The 20,859-nt window shown below is 44.1% G+C and overlaps 1 protein-coding gene across 7 annotated transcripts in view; it reads left to right on the top strand.

Annotated features, from left to right (window-relative positions):
* The window catches only part of Ntrk2 (neurotrophic receptor tyrosine kinase 2), a 392,209-nt gene that overhangs the window by 324,681 nt on the left and 46,669 nt on the right, over nucleotides 1-20,859 (top strand). For 6 of the 7 annotated variants that reach the window (XM_052726804.1, XM_052726802.1, XM_052726801.1 and 3 more), the window contains 2 exons: nucleotides 11,741-11,899; nucleotides 13,644-19,328. The exons of the other annotated variant lie outside the window; for it this stretch is intronic. In XM_052726804.1, coding sequence (XP_052582764.1) covers nucleotides 11,741-11,899; nucleotides 13,644-13,829 — 345 coding nt within the window. In that variant the 3' untranslated portion in view covers nucleotides 13,830-19,328. Of the gene's footprint in view, nucleotides 1-11,740; nucleotides 11,900-13,643; nucleotides 19,329-20,859 lie in introns of those variants that run through there. 7 annotated transcript variants of the gene reach the window in all.

Genomic DNA, 20,859 nt, shown 5'->3' with positions numbered 1-20,859 from the left:
ATACTCAGTAAGTGTGTGTATGCATGAAGAAAACATACACTTCCAGGCTTGGTGCTGAGATTTTGCTGTGTTGCCAAAGCTGTTGCCTCAACGTGTCCATTAGCTCGGTGCTGACCATACAGCTGTCCTCCAAGGGACTAACACCTCTTCAGAGCTCATCCTATCGGGCAAGTTACCCGGCTTGGTGTAGGCTCACATGTTTGCTCTTTTCTAAATGTAATGAAGATACCATAAGGAGCTGAAGTAATTGTTCAAATTTACCCTGTATGTTAATTGTATTTTCCTCACTGACATAGATAAGTAAGGTGGGATAACTTAAGAGGAAGAGCCTGTTCTGGTTCATGGTTTTAGAGGTTTTGGCCCATGGTCCTTTGGTACAATGGCTTGGGGTCTATGGTATGCTGGTACACCATGGTGGGAGCACATGGTAGAGATAGTGTATTTACTTCATGGTAGCTGGGAAGTAAAAAGAAAGAGAAACAGTCTTGAGTCCAAATATACCTTTCAAAGGCACACATCTAGTGGCCTCTCTTCTATGAGGCCAAATCTCCCAAAGTTCCTTGTCTTTAGGCCACAACCTCCTAGGAGCATCCCAGGCTGGAGACCAAGCATGCAACAAACAGATCTTTGCCCAACGTTTAAGATCCCAGTTACAGCATCTGGTCAGTGGCTGCAGTAGAACAGGAAATAGGTCTGTAGACTGTAGGTCCTGCTCTCCTCTGGTTAGTGCTTCTACAGTGAGTCTGAGCACAGGTAGTCTCCTCGGGCCAGGGACTCAGAAAGACAAGGGTTAAAAATGGCACTTCCTCCATCTGAAGCATCAGTTTTAACTAGGTTTTGGGGAAAGAACACTGTACTTCATGATGGATTATGATCTTTAATGAAATAATTACACAGAATGTTAAAAATGAAATACAAGGGTTTTAAATCTCACACCAGTCAGCCATAAGCATCCCTTCCCTTTTCTTCTTTCTGCAGTATTGGAGTTCTTTGATGAGAAGCGATGGAAGGCTGGCTGTACCTGCACCACAGTAGCTTTTTCGTACAGAGCTTCCATGCCCTACTGTGAACAGAAAAGCTATTTCCTAGAATCTAAGGCCCTGTTTTCAGATGGCAAAACAGCTGTTTTATAATATATGCACTTTTATTGATATGTTTGATCTGTAGGTAGATCTAAAGAAACACAGCTAAGTGCATTTAGATGTAATTCTTGTCTTTAGAACAGAGTGTGGCACACAACCCAGGACTGAGTAACTGTGTTATAATCTTAATTCTCATGATCATCATAAGGACTTTTTATGGTGTCCTCTGTACCCAGCATCATGATCTCTATACATACATATACATTTATATACACGTTTATTTATTACATATACATATACACTCATATACACACCTCTCTATGTGTATATATATTTATATATATATGTATACATTTACATACATGTGCACACACACATATGTAGCAGACAGAGGAGGGCCATACTTGTCATGTTGACATGGGGGTTTCCTAGAGAAAGCTCCTTCTTACTGTTACACACACGGAGACATGGCCCACTCTCCACATCAAATTGGACTCCGCCAGCTAAAGAAAAATGAATATTCCTTTCGATCTGGCGCTAGTGATTGTCTCCATCTTAATTTTCTAGAGGAAGGTAGACTCCACTTGGGTCTCCAGCATTAACTGGCACTGGGGTTTAACCATGGCGGCCTCTTCACCACTGCCTGTGCTGTGCCCATCTCAGTAAACACGGCTAGTACCATGAGAGAGAGACGCTTCTCACATGGGAAGCCTTCTGCATGCCCCCTCCTTTTTCCTATTTCTTTTCTGTCAACAATTATTGCTACTTCTTTGTCTATAGCCACCTAGAACATCCCCTTTGATGCTACTTCTGAGAGAAGAGAACCTCAATTGAGAAATGCCTCCATAAAATTGACCTGTGGACAAGTCTGTGTGGCATTTTTAAAATTAATTAATGTTTGATGGAGGAGGGCTGAGCTCACTATGGTCAATGCCACCCCTTGGCAGATGGTCCTTGGTGGTATATGAAAGCAGGCTGAGCAAGCCAGGAGGAGCAAGCCAGTAGGCAGTGTTCATCCATGGCCTCTTCAGATGATGCTTCCAGGTTTCTGCCTGGAATTCCTATCCTGACTCCCGTGGATGATGAATTACAACTGAAGATGAAATAATTAATTCCCTCCCTGAGTTTCTTTTGTCCTGGTGTTTTAGTACAACAATGAAGCCCTGACTAAGACACCACTCTCTCTGGATGATTTCCAAAGCAACACTTCACATTGAAATTTGTCAGCAAATCAATACGATGCAGCCACCTCAACACAGACAACGCCACAAGTGTATGCCTCTCCAGCTTCGCTACCATTTCTCAGGACCTGTCCATCCCTGTGGCTTGTCACCATGAAACGATGCTGTGCTAAATGCCATATGGTCTCTTGGATTGGAAACCATAGTGTTTGTGAAACAGAAGTAGTTTAATAACATCACACTTTTAAAGATGGAGTTTCCTGGAATGCATACTGTAGAGATGCATATATCATCTTGTGGCTGTGTGACTATGGCTAGAGCTGTCACCACCAGGCAGCTTGGTCTAGTGGCAAGTTACCTTTCCACGTATCTGCCTGGGCAGCTTTCCATCAGGGTTTATGGAGTAGCTAGGAAAGAAAAGCAGCAGACGGTGAAAAGTATGCTGTTGCCCACTAATTTCATTTTATTCTTTCTAAAAAAGATTTTTAATTTTTTTATTGTATGTGTATAAATGTTTGCTTAAATGTATGTTAAGTGAGTATGTGTGCAGTGCCCACAGAGGCCAGAAGAGGACATTAGATTCCCTGGAACTGAAGTTACAGATGGTTGTGAGCCTCTATGTAGGTGCTGGGAACCAATCCTGGCTCCATCTGGAAGAGCAGCAAGTCCTCTTAAGCACTGAGCCATCTTTCCAGCCTTTAATTTCGTGTTACTTAAAATGAAGAATTCTTGTTTCTAGATCCAAAGTGATTTCTATCCTTGTGACTGTAGCTGTACATCTTAGTTGGGGAGACATATTGCTTCTCATCAGAACCAAATACAAAATAAGAAGAAAATAGTATCACCTCAGACCAAGGATTTGGGGCTCTTTAGACTGTGTACAGTGCACAAGCCCATTGCACAGGTAAGCCCTAAACCATGAGTTACCTGAGGTAATGGGGACTTCAGACAGCCATTGTGCCTTGTCTCTGTCTCATTAGGACATGCCAGGATCTTCCCACTCTCCCTTAGCTACCACTGAGGGAACTTGGGGCAGAGCTGAGGCACGGACTGACCTAATACCTGCATAGAGAATGAGCTGATCTCACTCTGAAGCAGCATCAGGATTAACCATTGTCTAAGCTCTAGAGTCAAAAGATGCTTGGGAAACTCATCTGGAAATGGCCAGCAGGGTCAGTGGGGTCAATGGGGTCAGCAGGGTCAGGCCTTAGCTTGGGCCATGATAATATTATGAAAGGACACAGATCTAGATTCTGAGTTATAATTGTCCACCTTCTAGTGCTCAGAGATGCTCAGGCTCTTCTGGACCACAGTGGCCTCAGAAGGGAAGTTGCTGAGGAGAGGAAACTGGACTCCATTTGTGTCCTCTCAAAACTCATGTGGTGGAGCTATGCTAACCTGCCCCTGCGATTAAAGAGAAACTTGGGAGAACCACATATAAATGAAGAGATTTGCTGTGGCCAACAGTTTCAGAGTTTCCATTATCAACTGGTCCTTTTGTGTTTGGGCCTGTGAAGAGAAAGCACATCATGGCAGAACATGACAGAAACATCTGACCTGACTGTCAGAGTGTAACGTGAAAGGGAGAAAGGAACTGGGATCCTGAAGAGAATTCTACAAGGACATAAACTCCTCCTAAGAGTTCCACACCAGTGGGGATACACAGCGAGGCACTGTGTAAAGGAAAAAGATTGCCCAATAGGCTGCACCTCCCAAAGACTTCGTCACCTCCCCAAAATACCACCACAGAAGCAAGCCTTTAGAATAAAGCTTTTAGGAGACACTTGAGAGCCAAACTAGCCAGACTCTGTGGCTCATAGTTATAATCCCAGCCTTCTGTGGGAGGAGTCAGGAAGATTGCAAATTTAATGCCCGAGTGGGCTGTGTAGACTGTTTCAAAAACCCAAGGGTTTGGGTGGTAGCTCAGTAGCAGAGCTTGCCCAGCATGCACAAAGCCCTGGGTTTGATCCCCAGCATTTTTAAAAGATTTATTTTATTTTATATATATGGGTGTTTTCCCTACATTGTGTGTGTGCAGTCCCTTGGATGCCAGAGCTGCCATGTGGGTTCTGCGAACCAAACTCCAGTCCTCAGCAAGATCATTAGATGCTCTGAACCACTGAGCCATCTCTCAAGTCCCAGATGCAGTCATTTACTTGCACCAGGTCCACACACTCTAGAAACAAAGCACTTCTGTCAGCCCAAATGCCTCCCCTCCCTTATTAAAGGAGGCCCTTCCTCTTCTCCCAACCTACGTAAATTTTGACAAAATATTTTTGGGTAAGTACCATTATTACAGAATGGAAAGACATGGAAGTGATAAAAAAAAAAAACAACAAGATGTGCCAAACAAATACTACTTTGTATGACTTGAGTTACTTTTATGATATGTACAAAATCCTCAATGAAAACTGTATTGAATGTGGCTCATGAGCATATCCAGAATTGAGTGTCAGGGTACAATGTTGACAGCCCTGTGATACTCCTCTTTAACTCATATGATAATCTACCTCATTCTGGCCAGACAGAGAAGACTTGATTGGGAAAAGGCATTTGGAAAAAAGTGTTAACAAAAAGGCTGAAGATATCCTCTTAAGCCAACAGTATTTGGCCTTGAAGTCACTACACCATGACCAGTTGTTCTGTAAATGTAAAGAAACAAACATGGATATTCAAGGTTTTAAATGCTAGCAGTTTCAGGATTGGTAATATTCAGTTCTGGGTGTACACAAGAGGATGGCCAGACTCTTCTGGATGACCAGGGGCTGCTCCCCTCAGGAGTCAAAAAGAAGAGCTAGAGTTCTCTCCAGGCAGTATTCTCCATTCAGTACTAGCCCCGTGGGAGCCCCAGCTCATGCTTCATAACAGAACCCTCACCCTCCTGGATGTGGTCACAGCCCATGTCTAACCACAGGGTTCCTCCCGGCTCTTCTTCAAGGGAAGACATTGTCATCACTGCTTTGCTCTTCTGTGTTTAACCTTCTGTTACAGACGCGTCGATGGTGAGCAAAGGAGATTGGCTGTTGCTTAAAGTTTACAGCTTTCATGAATTTTTAAGAAACAGATCAGGGGAGATTGCTGAAGCAAAGCAATCGTGCATGGGTGCGATATGGAGGTCCAGGAGCCCTTTCAATATTTAATGCAACCAAGGGCCTCTGGCAGCTAATCATCTCTTAATGGGGCTTGCCCTCTGGCCAGCTTGTTTCTGAGGGACTCAAATTTCTGGCTTCCAAACAAGTTATCACTCACTTGCTGAGTAAATACCACAAGCTGAAAGTGGCCCCCCAGGCATCATTGGTCTTTGTTGGTCAAGTTTAGAAGGTCCCAGGTCAGCATAATTTGTCTTCAGACACCTGTGGTTTCAGAGCGAGCTAGATATTGGTATTAGTCTGTACTTAACCTTCCTGTGTGCCTCCACTAAACACTGAATGGAGTCTATTGGGGAACTGAATTGGAGAGTGAAAAGGGCTGTGTAAGGAAAGAAGAGACAATCAGAGGGAGACTAAGATGGGACTGGCGGTTGGAGTGGGTTCACACCAGAGAGATCTTCAGGGAGATGCCAAGCATCAGGATTAGTCCTGGACTGACTGCTAGGGCCTTCCTGAGGATAGTGGCTGCAGGGGAGAGGGAGTGGATGTGAACAAAGAGGGCAGACTGCACTTTGTGAGAAGCCAACAGAAGGGGACAGCTAATGGCATCACTTCCATCTTCCATCACCCAGTGTCTCTAGGAAGTGGGCTGTGCATTCCTCACTTACTACTACCACAGATAAAGTACTTTGTGTGTGTGCAAAGCAAGCAATAATGAAAAGGAGCCTAGGCTGTCAGCAGGAAGAGAAGATGTGAAGCTGTCTTCAATGCTGTTGGTCACCAATTTATACGTATACTTGACCAGAAACTTCTTTAATTTCACCAAATCCTAGTTTCTGAATGGAGGGAAACAAATTGTCAAGCCATACGGAACTCTTCAACCCAATGACTGCAGATTGCAGACTGTGAATTGCCTAGTGAAGACATGAATTATGGCTAGAGAGATGGCTCAGCTGTTAGGAGCATTTGTTGCTCTTGCAGAGGACTCAAGTGTGTTCCCAGTACTCACATGGCAGCTCACAACCGTCTGTAAATCGTCTTAGGGGATCTGATGCCCTCTTCTGGCTTCCACAGGCACTGCACGCATGTGGTGCACAGGCACATCCATACACACAAAGTAAAAATAAACATCTTTAAAAACTAAATTGTGTAGTTGTAATGATTGGATTGCCATCGTGTTTCAAGCATAGTAAACTCATTGATTTCTAATTCAAAGGAGCTTTACTTTCAGTACTTTCTCCAGAGTTTCTTTTCTTAAAATACTTTTCGAGCTGATAGAGTTGGGGGATAGTGAACTCTGAAACAGAGCTGTAATTTTTGTTTTGATAAGATTATTCTATGTGAATCACTATCAAAATCATGAGGGGCCATGCTTTTCTTGATGTATTTTTCAAACGGAATCCATTTTTCTCAGCTTGCTTTGTTTTGGAGTGCTTGGGCCTCAGACATTGTTCTCATTAGCTTTGTTGGGTTAGCCAAGTTGCAGTTAACAGCCTTCATAGTCAGCAAGTTCCTTTGCTTGTTCATGATTGTTCATGGTTTTGCTGCCTTCTTTACTCTCTTTCCTTCTTCTCGGCCTCAGAAGAAGTGGGGACCCAGTTGCCAGGCTAAGATCAGTACTTCCTCAGTTGTGAACCAAGAAGTCTTCCAGACCTCATTTCTGGGGAGGTGCACCCAACTCCACAGCCAAAGCACTGTGCAGGTGTGGTTCTGAGGAGTGGGCTTTCTGCAACATCTTAGAGAGTGCCTACCTGCAGGCTGAGTGTGTGTGTGTGTGTGTGTGTGTGTGTGTGTGTGTGTGTGTGTGTGTGTGTGTGTGTGCGTGCACATAAACGTGAACATGAGTGCAGGTGTCCGTGGAGGTCAGAGACAACTGAACTCAAGTCCTCTGCAAAGAGCACTGTGAGCTTTTAACCACTGGGCCATCCCTCCAGTCCAATTCTCTCTCTCTCTCTCTCTCTCTCTCTCTCTCTCTCTCTCTCTCTCTCTCTCTCTCTCTCTCTCCTTCTCTCTCTCTCTCTCTCTCTCTCTCTCTCTCTCTCTCTCTCTCTCTCTCTCTCTCTCTGTCTCCTGCACCAGACAACAAAACAAGAAAATTTTCTACATCTAAGCCAGGACTTTGTTTGATCTATTGTTAAGACATTTTAAGAGATTGGAGGTGGGATGAGAGCAGCAAATACCCATCCCTCTTAGGGAATTTCTCCAAAAGCAGCACACTGTGGGGGATTTCTCCAAAAGCAGCACACTGTGGGAATTTCTCCAAAAGCAGCACACTGTGGGAATTTCTCCAAAAGCAGCACACGTGAAAACCCACCTTTTGCTCACCAACAATCCCATCATCTAGATATAAATGTGTTAGTGTTGTTTCTCTTAGGGGAGGTAATGAGTTAACAGGAGACAGTATCTGATGAGTTCTTAAAGCTACATTAAGGGCACTGGACAGCCAAGGACCTGTAGGTGGGAGGCTTCCTTGAAACGAGGGAGCATGAATCTGCCTTTAAAGAACTTTGGTTACAGGGAGATCAATCTTTGCAAGAGGCATGAATAAGTTTTCTCTGGGTGAGAAGGTATGATTTGGCTTTCTGACTTTACATAGAACATGTGGTAGACCATCAAGAAACCCATCAAGAAGTGGAAGAAGTTTGTATGTGGCTCTGGGCAAACAGGCCAGTGTCTTCTCTCGAGAGTGACTGTCAGGTATGTTGGGATAGTTGAATGGAAATTCTTTGTTAAAGGTGAGGTACTAGCTGGTGATGGATGATTAGCAGGGCAAAGTGGTGGTGTGGAATTACAGAACCATGGCATGTTGCACTGAGAGTAACCAAGGGCTAATCCTAATCTTCTACATCCAAGCAGTCAGAACAACAGGAACCAGCCTGGGAGGGTGGTTAATAACATATGAGGAACTAGAAACAGTTTATAAATGACAGATTCCAGTCAGCTTCCCTGCTCACTGGATTTCTATCTCCCCATCTGTTCCATTACTTGTCACACTGAAGGGCACTCAGTCTGTCCCAACCTGACTCTTGGAGCACACTCAGCACCATGGGCCAGCGGGCAACCAGAGGCAGAAATTCAGATTCCCAGTGTCATACTCAGGGATCACATTCAATCTTGCAAATATTTAAGCAAGGCTGTGGGCCAAGCAGCATGGTACAGAACAAGTATCTCCTTGTACTCCACTGTGAGTAGACTGTAGTTCTGTTTGGCCTGGAAGTCATTGAGTGTCTACAACAAAACCATGACAGCAATTTGCTACAACTGTGACTGTTTCTTTAGTGGGTCTATTCTTGTGACACGCCTCAAAATCCTGAGGAAACAGCCCCAAAGGGCTGTGCAAGGTTGTTCTAAATGGGCTTAGAAGACTTGTGGACCCTGCCTGAACTCGTAGTAGATTATCCCACCACTCATGTCTGAAAACAGAAGAAGAAACCATTCTTTACAAAACACACGTGAGATCCCCAAAGAGATCCTGAAAAGAAATAAGTGAAAAGCAGGAAACATCTGGCCCGAAGAGCTCAGGCAGAAAATAATGACCTGATGGGAAAACGTGCAAACCAAGACGTGAGTGTCAGGACGTGAGAGCCTTTCATCTGGCTGCTCGCAGATCTAGACAGAGCATCAGTGTAGCTGTGAAGTCACTACAGCTGAAGAATATGGGAGTCCTGTGTGTTGATTCTTCCTCCAATGGGGACATGATGCCTGGTGCCCACTGAAGGCACAGAACAACACTTCAGAGGAGGAGCCAACCCTTGGAAGCCCTTACATATTAAGACTGTAAAGCAGTTTGACGAATGTGTACTTGAGTATTGACCTGTGACAACCTGGGGAAGCATCATATCTTTACCCACAGTCCAGTTAGGGAAACTAGGACAGACCAGTGTTACTTCTAGTCAATATTAGGACAGCCGACTTTTAGAGAAATAGTACTTTTAGAGCTCGAAGTTTCTGTTGGTAGAGAACACAGCGTGCTACTGTGGTACTCAAGCCGAAAGGAAAGTGTGGAGTCTTGAGAGATCAGTACACCCCAAAGTGTGCAGACGTCTGGTTCTAGAAGGCTTTTCTTCCACAAATATATATCCATATGCTTTAGTAACTACAAAAGTTAAATCTATTCTCATTTGTTGAACTTCTCCGATGCTTGAACATGACTCTGAGATTTGAATCTCCAAGAAGGACCAAGCTGCAGGTTGGTGATGTATGAGTGACAACTCTGAGGGGCCCGTATGCAAAACCTGACACTTTGGTTCACACCTCAACATGTGTTGATCACAAACTGGATTATAGCTTCAATATTTCCATAAAGCAAATGACTGTATCTTTCCCACTAAAATCCATACTCTAGTTCCAGGCTTTGCTGGAGCCTTCTCTACCATCCAGTTGTGCACCCCTTTGAGCCTTTTGCCTTCCAGGATTTCTGAGAAACTCAGGGTGGTGCATTCATAAAGGGCTCCTAAAGAAAGATCTGCAGAGGAAGGAACCAGTCCCCTCCCCCAAACAGGTGCCTGTCTCAAACCCTACACCTTCCCAGAAATATTAGCGGACACTTGACCTCTTTGTTCAAAATTCTCCCTTCAGATGCATTAACACTATGACTTGGCACAGCCAGAAGACAAAGCCACAGTCTTCATTATGACCTGTCACTCTGTAAGTCTTACTTTTACCCCTGAAGATCTGTTTTTTTGGTAATGAGGAATAACTAGGACATCAAGACACACACCGGGGCCAGCCATACTCTTACCACCGTGACAATAAACTGATAGGATAGGAATGCTGTTTGGGGGAAGGAAGCATGAGCTCTGGAACAGTTCCCCTTTGATTTTGCCCCGACTTTGTTTGTGTCGGACCCAAGCAGAGCTGTGCTGCATTTAGGACGTTAGTAGTCCCCAGTAAATGTGCGCTGTGTCGATGAAATGGGCAGTGGGGACAGCTGGACTTTAGGCTTGTCTGTCCCATGTGTCAAGGTGTCACCTTGGGTAAATCCTAACCAGTGATGCACTCTCACTGTCTACAGCTCACTGAAGCACTATGTATGTTCATGACATTAGATGGAGGAGTGGGCAGACGTCTGTAAACTGTGGAAAACTCCCCCAGTGTGTTCTCAGAGAATATCAGTGACACAGTAGTGCCACGTGACAGGGAAAACGTCTTGGAAACGCATGTTCTCAGACCTTTCTGGAATATGGCCAAAGGGGAAGCATCAGGGCCAGTCTCCATGTATCCACAGAGCAGTCCTCATTTGCTGTGGTAAAAACTGCCAGGTCCTGGGGCATCATTTACCCTTGGGCCATGAGTCCTTCTGAGAATCCAGAAATGTTGGGCCCTCCATGTGCTTCAGAAGCTTCTCTTTGCCAGTGTTCTGAGCACAGTGAGGAAGGGTCAGCAGGACCAGTGGTCACAGTCTGACGACACCATGCATGTAGTACACTGCCTCCTGGTTGGTCAGGGTCTGTGCCACATTGGTTGTGGTCCCAGGAGGAAATGTTGCCACCACTTTCAGCCACATGGGCAGAGACACTTCCTTTGTCTAAGAAATCAGAAACCAATATTGAAAATGAAATTGAAAATGAATTGAAAATGAAAACTAGACAGTGATTCCATGTGGTGTTCATGTTAAACCATGGAGCTGTCAGTGTCACTCAGACCTAATTCAGGCCATTGAGTGCCAGTGTGTCCTGTGGCCTCAGTAGTACCAGGGGTTGCCAGGATGAGAAAGGAGATCCTCAAGCCACATGGCTACTGCGCAGGAACCAGACAGCCTGATGAGTGACCAACCTGTAATGGCATTCTTTTCTCTACAATATAGAAAACCACCCACAAGTCTCCTGTGTCAGTCAAGATGCTGTGGTGTGCTAATGCTGTTACCGGATAAGGCCACAGCTTGTGTTCTCACTAGAAGGGCATTTTTCTTTTAAAATAAATTTATTTATTGTGGTTAATAAGCAACATAGCACCCTATTGTGGAGGAGACTCTAAAGCTTGGAGTCTAAAAACACAGTTCATGTACCTTGGTTGCTTGTCAGTAAAATGGGAATAATAACTTCCATCTTGGGTACTACGAGATTGGGATGCAGAGCCCTTGCTTGTTATCTTGGTCAAAATTATCATGTTTATTAATAGACAGGTCAATTCCTCCAATAGAAGGTATGTGAAGGCTTTTGTAAATCCAAAATGGACATCCACTTAATGGTCTCTACTCTTCTCGGGCTTTGAGGAAAGGAGAAGTGCAAATAATATTTGAAACATTGTTGTGATGAGTCTTTGCTCTCTGACTCTGTTACCTGAGATGACAGAGAAAGGATATACCCCTTGTAAGAACAATCTCCCCACAGCAACCTTCCACGCTGGTTCTAGATGACTGACTCCTTGTTGATGCCTTCCCTGCCAGGTTGGTGGCCACACGATGCTGCCCATCCGCTGGATGCCTCCAGAGAGCATCATGTACAGGAAATTTACTACTGAGAGTGACGTCTGGAGCCTGGGGGTCGTGTTGTGGGAGATCTTCACCTATGGCAAGCAGCCCTGGTATCAGCTATCAAACAACGAGGTGTGCAATGGTTTGGGAGAGACCCCCCCAACACACACACATGCACGTGCACACACCACAACCACCACCACCACCACCACCACCACCACCACCACCACCACCACCACCACCACCAGAGCTGAAATCTAAGACATGCAGCCTTAGTCTGAGGGCTCTTGTGCTGGGAACCAGGGCACAGTCACACACTGCTTTGCTTGAGACAACAGCTCCTCCCAGACTCATTTTAATAATTTTGGAGAAAAGGAGGTTTGTTGACCCAACCTTGCTCCCTCTAACGACAGGACTGAGGAGTGATTTTTGTGCTGCTCATCTACAAATTAAGAGCAGCCTTACCGATCCATGCCCCTGAGTCTGGCAAACATTCCTGTACTGTTCCAGAGAAGTTGCAAAGTCCTTTTATTTTTCAGATTTTACTAGAACATTAACTACTAGGGAGAAGCTCAAGCATTGGTTTGCCTCTTCCAATTCCTTTGCAAAATATAGTTACCTCTTGGAATCCATGGGGATTGTTTCCAAGAACCGCCTGGAGACCAAACTTTAGAACACCCCAATTTCTTCTACGGGATAATGTAGTATTTGCAAGTGACCTGGACTTCTCCAGGGTCATTTCCAGCTTACTTACAACAACAGTACACATAGGCACAGTGTGAGTAGCAATATGTTTAGGGAATAATGACAAGAAAAAAATGTCTGCACATGCTCAGTGCAGATGTCATTTTTTACCCCATGCATTTTCAGTCTGATGTTGTCTGGGTGCACAGCTGGAGCCCATGGTACAGCCAGCCATCAGCATGTCTGTGTTTGAGGCACAGCATCTCGCTCAGCATCTCCTGTCCCTCTCAGATCCATGCCTGTCTTTTAATTCAGCTCTGATACACAGTGATGCTAATCACATCTGCTGCCAGGGGGTCCCTGTCAGTCAACACCTTACACAAAAGTAATTTGGGTTCTATCTCTAGCTGGTAAAACCTGAAACACACAGGACTTCCTATGTGAACTTTGGATCTCTCTTTGTGAATAAGTCAGGCCTTTGCCAGTTTTGTAAAACCATAGTGGCTCTCTTCCTTGTGAGAAAGCAGTAACAGGGTTTCCTTTGAGGCTGAGGCAAAAGGACCACGAGTTCAAGGCTAGCCTGGGCTACATAGCAAGACCATACCTAAAAACAGAAAACGCATCTCTCACCGGGAATCTACAGGGGAAGGCTTGGTGAAGGAATAGAGAGGAAAGCTGCATGCTAGTACTACCATACAGGCACACAGGGAAAACTAATTCTAGAACTCTGCAGCATTGTACTGTGACTGTAGACTGTAAACATTATATCTTCACTGAGTAACTACAACGAAGTGTTTTAAAAGAACAAACAAACTGGTAACTGATTGGCAGCCCCTCAATAGGGGCTGATAGAGCCACCCAGTGGAATAATGTTCAGCCCCTTATAATGAAGATAGGATTGTATGCTGAGCTGGAAGGGAGGACGTGGAAGCTTCCCTCCCAGTACAAAGACATGGTAAATGATTAAGGAGATACATGTACTAATTGTGCTGATATAGTCAGCACACATTGTATACATATAAACATATGTCTCAAATTGTCATGCTGGCCTCCAGAAATAAGCAGAGTGGTTTGACTTGACTTCTTAAAAAGTTAAAAAGAGGAGAGGCCCTTCCTTGCCCCTCCTGCACTGACATCCCACACCCATGGCTTTTTTTTTTCTCCCACTAACCCTGCGCTGGTCTCCCTCCAGGTGATAGAATGCATCACCCAGGGCCGAGTCCTGCAGCGGCCTCGCACGTGCCCCCAGGAGGTGTATGAGCTGATGCTGGGATGCTGGCAGCGGGAGCCACACATGAGAAAGAACATCAAGAGCATCCACACCCTCCTTCAGAACTTGGCCAAGGCATCTCCTGTCTACCTGGATATCCTGGGCTAGGGCCCTCTCCCCAGATCCACCCTCCCGATCCACTCCTCAGAATGGCCGGCACGATGAACCTCTTAACTGCCGCTGGGTGTCCTGACCTTGCTGTCTGTCCTTCTGACAGTACTAACAAGACAAGGAGCGGCTCTTGAGGGAAGCAGTGTGTACTTCTCCATCCACAGACAGTGTTAACTCGCTTCTGGCGTTGTCTCCTTCTCTCTGCCCATCCCCTTTGGTTTCTTTCTTTCTTTTGACCTTTCACCTTTTATTTTTGTTCTTCCCTGCTTCATGGTCCTCGGCCTCTCTCCTTGATCAATCTGGCTTCTGTATTCCTATTAACTGTACATAGACAAAGGCCTTAAAAAACCTAATTTGTTATATCAGCAGACACTCCAGTTTGCCCACCACAACTAGCAATGCCTTGTTGTATTCCTGCCTTTGATGTGGATGAAAAAAGGGAAATCAAACATCTGACTTAAACCGCCACTTCCGATGTACAGACATGGGGCATTTCTATGGATTCACTTCTATTTATTTGTTTATTTATTTATTTATTTATTTATTTATTTATTTATTTATTATTGTTACTCTTCTGATTGTTTTCTGATGGCTTTAGATTGTGTATGAAAAGGAAAAGTTGTATACAATCTATGAAAATTTTGTCTGTGGGAGATGAAAACCAGAGAGAGAGAAGTGTTTCTCTAAACTACATGATCGGAACTAAGACAACCAGTGGGGTCATCTGGGGTCAGTCCCTGCTTAGGAAAACCCAGCAGCTGTTAGCGGTGAGGACCATATTCAGCACCGTTCCCTGAGGACCTTTCTGAGGAGGAAAGAGGATGTTGAACTCTGCATCATGGACAGAGTTTCCAGTCACAGATACTGGCCTGCAAAGGAAAGAAAAGATGGCTTCCATGGACCCAGATGACACATCACATATTGAGACCGTGCATTGTGGTTGGGCATGATGGTAGAGTTGATGTGTTCCTCAAGGGTTATCTACCAAGCTTTTGTCAAGTTCAGTGGAAAAGAGGTAGAGTCTCACTCAGATACTGTTTCAGGGTCAGATGGGAAAATCTGAGTCCTTGATAAGACAGGAGACACTCTTGATTCTGAGGAAAGTTTCTCTTACCTTGAATTTTTCAGACAGCAATTCCCTCCAGTCCCACCCTCCACTCTCACCTGTCTTAAAACTGTTCAGAAAACTGTGCATGGTCTTTGTCAATACCTATGTGCAGAAACTACTGCTCCAGCTGTGGTGGCCTAGGTAGGGCAGATCCATAAAAGGTCTAACTTATACAGCTTAGGGAAGGTAACCAGATCAGCAACCAAGAACACTCTACAGTTGGTGGTGATGAGCTTACCTAATAGGCATGCTGATACCTGGTGTCTTCATCTGCCTCAGACCCACAGGAGTGTGGGACAGGCAGAATCCATCCCAGAGGGAAAGGAAAGCTCTCTTGGGGGCAGCACCTGAGTTCACATTCAGTGTGTGCAGGTCAAGACTCTTGCTCTGGGCTCTGTTTGGAAGAGTGTGGTTTCATTCCTATGTACTCATTGTCAGTATGCTGTTTTGTTATCTATACTCCATTAAAAAAAGTGAAAGAAGAAGGAGAAGAAGAAGAAGGAGAAGAAGAAGAAAGAAGAAGAAGAAAGAAAGAAAGAAAGAAAGAAAGAAAGAAAGAAAGAAAGAAAGAAAGAAAGAAAGAAAGAAAGAAAAATTAAAAATTGACACTGTATGGCTAATGGGAGGCTATGTCCAGACTGAGCCTGGAGATATGCTTCTGAGTATGATCATTGGTTTTACTAAAAGAGTGTAAATTTAAATAGAAATTTACAGTCATTAGGGTAGTCAGTTAAACCAAGAGAGAACAGCGTTTCCGTTTCTCTGTCCCCCTCTGTGAGGGGAAGTTCGATAAACTTGACATCTTTATAACATGAGTCAGATTGGAAAGGAGTGACTTCATTCATCTTAGCGCATTTTATTTGGTATTTATTTCTGAAGGTGCAAGAGCTCTGGGTAGGTTTCATCTGTGCCCATTAATTTCTGGAGCACTGTGTTTTCTAGTATAGACTTTGAAAGCAAGTTCTCACAACAAAAAATAAAAATTAAAAATTAAAAAACTCAGTGTAAATTAACAGAGAACAGAAGGTGATCCAGGGGACCCGCTCAAGGAAGGGGTCACATAAGGCAGATGCTGTGGTTCTTTCTGTAGCACTGGCCCATGGGAGATGGGAGTTACTTGTCCTCTTTGTCCATTAAACAAACCCTCCAGAATACCTATAATAATATAATGAAAGCCATATCTCTGTGATATATACAGACAGGTATATATCATATAAAGGACCCGTGGTACTGTCAAAACACTGTGGAACTGTGAAGCGGTAAAACAAGGGCAGATTTGCGTGTGCATGCTGTTCTAGATTCCATCAGCGATGACCGAAGAACTGGCACAGGTCTGTCGCTCTGAGTCTGACCAGTTGCCCTGGGAGAAAAAGCCGCAAGCTGCTCAGCAGAGAAGAGAGGAGATGGCACTGTAAGGGGTCAGGGTTAGGGAAGCCATGCAGGTTCACATCGAAGGTCTGTAACGAGAGTGTGAGAGCATGAAAGCACTCTATTCCAGTTTTGTATTTTCCTTGGCAGGAAAAAAAAGCAAAAGAGAGAGATTCCTTACACTTTTTGACAAGTCTCTGAAGGTCTTAAAATGAAAGTGTCTATGCAAGTGCAAAATATTGTAGTTATTTATACTGATCATTATTATTATTAATTATTATTATTGGTCCCTCTATTGTCTCAAGAATATGTACCAGTTTCAGAGCATTGCAGAACATCTGATTGCTTTTTAAGTAGTTGGATGAGCCAAGAACATCTTAAAATAGTTGTCATTATTCATCTACTATCCCCTTTCTTGTGGTATTTTAATTTTTAGAAAAGAAACACTCTTGTTCTAAAATGTATCCCTCTCCAAACAGGACAAACATGGTGGTAGGAAACCAAATTCTCCACCCCGAACCGCGATGACATCCACTCCATTTCTAAACTGCTTGATGGTTTCTGAGCACTTTTTGCATGTGTTGCCAAATTATTCATATTTTTCATGAAGGAATTGGGATTCAGAAGCTCACAGGCCATGGGCTTCACCCAAGTCTGCTCACTAGACATGTAACATACAAACAAGACATTCAGGAAGGAAACCATGCCAGCATGTCTGTGAAGCAGGAGGGGGGTTAGGACAAAAGGAAACATGCACAGTACATGCAGATGACATGTTATATCATGTGCTTCTGCTCCTGGCTTCTGCTAACTCCCATACATTGAACCAATGTCACAATCAGCCTCATCTAGAAAACGCTTCGAACACTGCTGTCAAGGGTTCTATCAGAATTCATGCGCACATGCTCACATCAGCTCCACTTGTGGTGTTTTCATGTACTTATATATATATATATAAAATATATGTTATAAGCACTTGATTTATACATATACAAATGCACATGTGTAGTGTGTTTGTGTGTTTATGTATAAACATATAGGCACATGGTAATAGAATAATTATAAGTAGGGTGCAATATGAATAATTTGCTTAAAATTTGCTAAATAACCAAAACTTTCTGATGTCACGTGGCGTTGGTGTTTCCACTCTCCACGTGGGTAAGGACTACACCACTTTCAACTCCGTGCAGTCCTTGGATGAAAGCTTTGTTGAAAGCCACATATTCCCTGAAACAACCGACTGAAAGCCATCCTCTACATTGAATATGTTCTCTGGCTCTTTGCAAAGGAAAAGTGCAGACAAATGGTCTCCTTATGTACAAGTCCAGGAAGGAGAAGTGAGTTCTCCCCTTTTGCACATTTGCACTGTGCTCACCTTTCCCACTCTAACCCCATTCTAGATGCAAACTACAGTGTTGTTGGGAGACCTGTGTCTTGAAAGCCGATGGCAAAACATCCAAAACTCCACAGCAAGATGGGCAGCTTGTAGTCATCCACATGGAGAGCAAGAGTCACAGTGTGGAGTGCTGTCTTTCCCAAGGCCTGGACAGTGGGGTCCCTGGTCAAGGGCAGAGTTTTTTTAAACCTCTCCTTTTGCAAATAGGACTGCCAGCAATACCTGGCATTAAGTCATTTCTAATTTCTAAAACGGCAGCACAGATACATGCACCCTCATTGCTCTGCTTCCACATCCCTTATCCCCTGTTAGAGGGCTTCTACTTCCAAACTTGACCTTCTGTTTGGCCCTGTATCATGGATATAGGAAATCTCATGAGAGGAATGGCTAATGGCTAATCCCCAGATGTCCAAGTTTTCAGTCTAAGCCAATTCTTCACAATGTATAACTGGAACGTAGAGACTCAGGTTGTGATAGCTCGGACATGAATTTCAAATGCTATTGTAAAGAACTGGGGTGGGAGGGGTTTGTAGTTAAAACAACAGTAGTGTAGAAGACATATTTTCTTGTTGTCAGGGCTGGAATCAATCACTGCTGCTGAAATCAAAGGTTCTTGACTATTCTTAGCTGTGGCAACCTTCTCTTCTTTCCCTTCAACTTGATTTATTTATGTTTTTATTTATTTATTAACTTTTGGTCCATTCATCATAAACATGAAGCAAAAAAAAATACATACATGTAAATGTGTTGCAAGCAAAACACTGTGAATCTCACAACCACCTCCAAGCAACTATGCTGCCATGCTGATGTGCGTCTCAGGAGAAGAGATGGGAAAAGCTGGGGACGTCATTTTGCAGCCTATGCATCCTGGGCCAGGTCCACGTTTATTTTATTTCTTTGGTCTGTAAGTTAAGAAAAGTGATCCTGAGTGGAGGCCGACTGAACGTTCAATGAGCTAGGCAAAGTATCATAAGCCGCTTGTAGCTATATGTTTGAGCAGGAAGGAAAAACATGGAAGATGGAGAAAGGAAACTTGATGTAGGGGCTCTATCTTACAGCTTGTATAGCTCACTGTTGCTTAAAAAGTATACAACAGCTGGAAATATTTTCAATACAAGGTATTTGAATTAAACGTGAATTTTAAATATGTACTCCCTTAAGGAATGAACATTATGGCGAAATATCTCTCCCTGCATCCCTCACAAATCTGCCTAGAGGTGTGGATACCTACATTTGCTTACACACCAGACAGATGTTTGTATATACAGGCCATACACACACTCATTTCAACATCTCTCTGCAGACAGACTGCCCCTTCAACAGTGACCTGGTTATTTAGAACTCTATCTTTTGGTCGGTTTATTTCCCTTTTAATGTGACGTCTCTGTGCCGATCTTTACCGGCCCGTATTTGTTTTTGCAATCTGTTTTGAGGTCCAGTGCTTCACTGAGACTCACTGCATCTTGGCTGATTTCAAAGTGACACCTGAATACAGTGTTTAAAAAAAAAGTTTGTTTGTAAATCATGTGACCAGCTTCTCTCAACCTGACATGGAATGTCTCTTGTACTACAGTGTATTTAATAAAAAAACGATGTCTTACAATAAATAACATCCTCCACGAGAGGCTAGAAGTGGCAATGCTTACTTTTTAAAGATGTATAGGATTATCTGCAAAGCATGGCACAGTATTTTTAAGAACACGTGTCTTCAGGTAAGGGTGCAGAGATGCCAACAGTGTTCATTACCTGAAAGCAGTGACAGCAAGTGGCTTCTGAGAGGGAGAAACTCTCTGATCTCACGGCTGAACTTTTAAGTCACGTTGTATATACCTAGAGTGTTGTTGCCCATTACTTCACATCCTGACAGTATGTGGCATTTCTGTCTTCACCATCCAGTCTGGTATCCTGCAGTCGCTTGTGGCTAGCAGGTCTTTGACTGTGGTCAGTGTGGATGTAGAACAGAATATGAAATTGTATTTAATTTCAATTAATTTACATTTAAACTGCCATGGTAGGCTAGTGGCGACTATGCTGGTTGGGACAGAGTGAGAAGGCAAGCCTGTAGCATCTAAAAGCGCAGGCACAAACAATCTCCTGAGTATGTGTTGCAGTAGCCTAGAGCTGGGCTATCCCTGGGAAACTGGTGAGCCAGAGGTGGAAGTGTTTCCCGGGGCTTCATAGTCGCCTTTGCCAGTGTCTGGCCTCTCCCCCTAGATGCTCTGGGAGGCACAGAAGCATCCGTACAGCTCTCCTGGCACAGGCTCCAGAAACATGCAGTTTGGCTGTGTATACCCGAGAGCAAGCACCCTGAACAGTTTTCTCTTGTACATCTCCCCCAAGTGGTGAGGGTGTATATCTATCTCCTTAGGTTAACAAAGTATGGCAACTGAGCAGAGACTGGGAAGTTCAGGGCTGCATCAGGTCCAAAATTTCAAACAGGATTATGCATCTCACTCAAGGAAAGTGGACTGAGGAAGGAAATAGAACCACTAATGCCTTGGTTGTCCACAACAGTCTAGAAGTCCTAACTACGCTGCATCACATCTCATATCTCTGTCATTGCTGCAGTTACAAGGATACCAATGGAAGCCTGAAACCCAAAGTCAAATGTTCTACAACCTTCGCTTGTCTCTCTGTGTATCCCATCTAGCCTTCCTTGTCCCAAATACCCTTCCATGTACCCTTAGGATGCTTAACTTCTTCAATGTGTACATCACTGCAGAAGTACTGTTACTACTTACCACACTATGACAGGCACACTGGTTTTTGACATAAATTACCTATGGTAATATTTTTGTTTGTGCCTTAACAAATAAAGCTGGCCTGAAGATCAAAATGTGGAGCTAAGCCACTAGTTAGCCATAGAGGCCAGGTAGTGGTGGCACACACTTTTAACCCCAGCACTCGGGAAGCAGAGGTAAATGGATCTCTGTGAGTTCAGGGCCACCCTGGACTACATAAGACTGATCTAATCTAAAAGAGAAACAGAGCCAGGCAGTGATGGCACACACTTTTGATCCCAACATTAGGGAGGTGGAGACAGGAAGTGATACAGCTTGGCAGAGAGAGGAAAAAAGCAGGGGATGGGGAGAGACAGGAGCTCACCCTCTTTAGGCTGAGGAGCTGGTGAAGTGAGAGGTGGCTGTGGCTTGTTC

Source organism: Peromyscus californicus, unplaced genomic scaffold (assembly GCF_007827085.1).
Source record: "Peromyscus californicus insignis strain IS unplaced genomic scaffold, ASM782708v3 Scaffold_8__1_contigs__length_139910024, whole genome shotgun sequence".
Classification (NCBI taxonomy): domain Eukaryota; kingdom Metazoa; phylum Chordata; class Mammalia; order Rodentia; family Cricetidae; genus Peromyscus; species Peromyscus californicus.
This window is presented reverse-complemented; position numbering and strand designations above follow the sequence as displayed.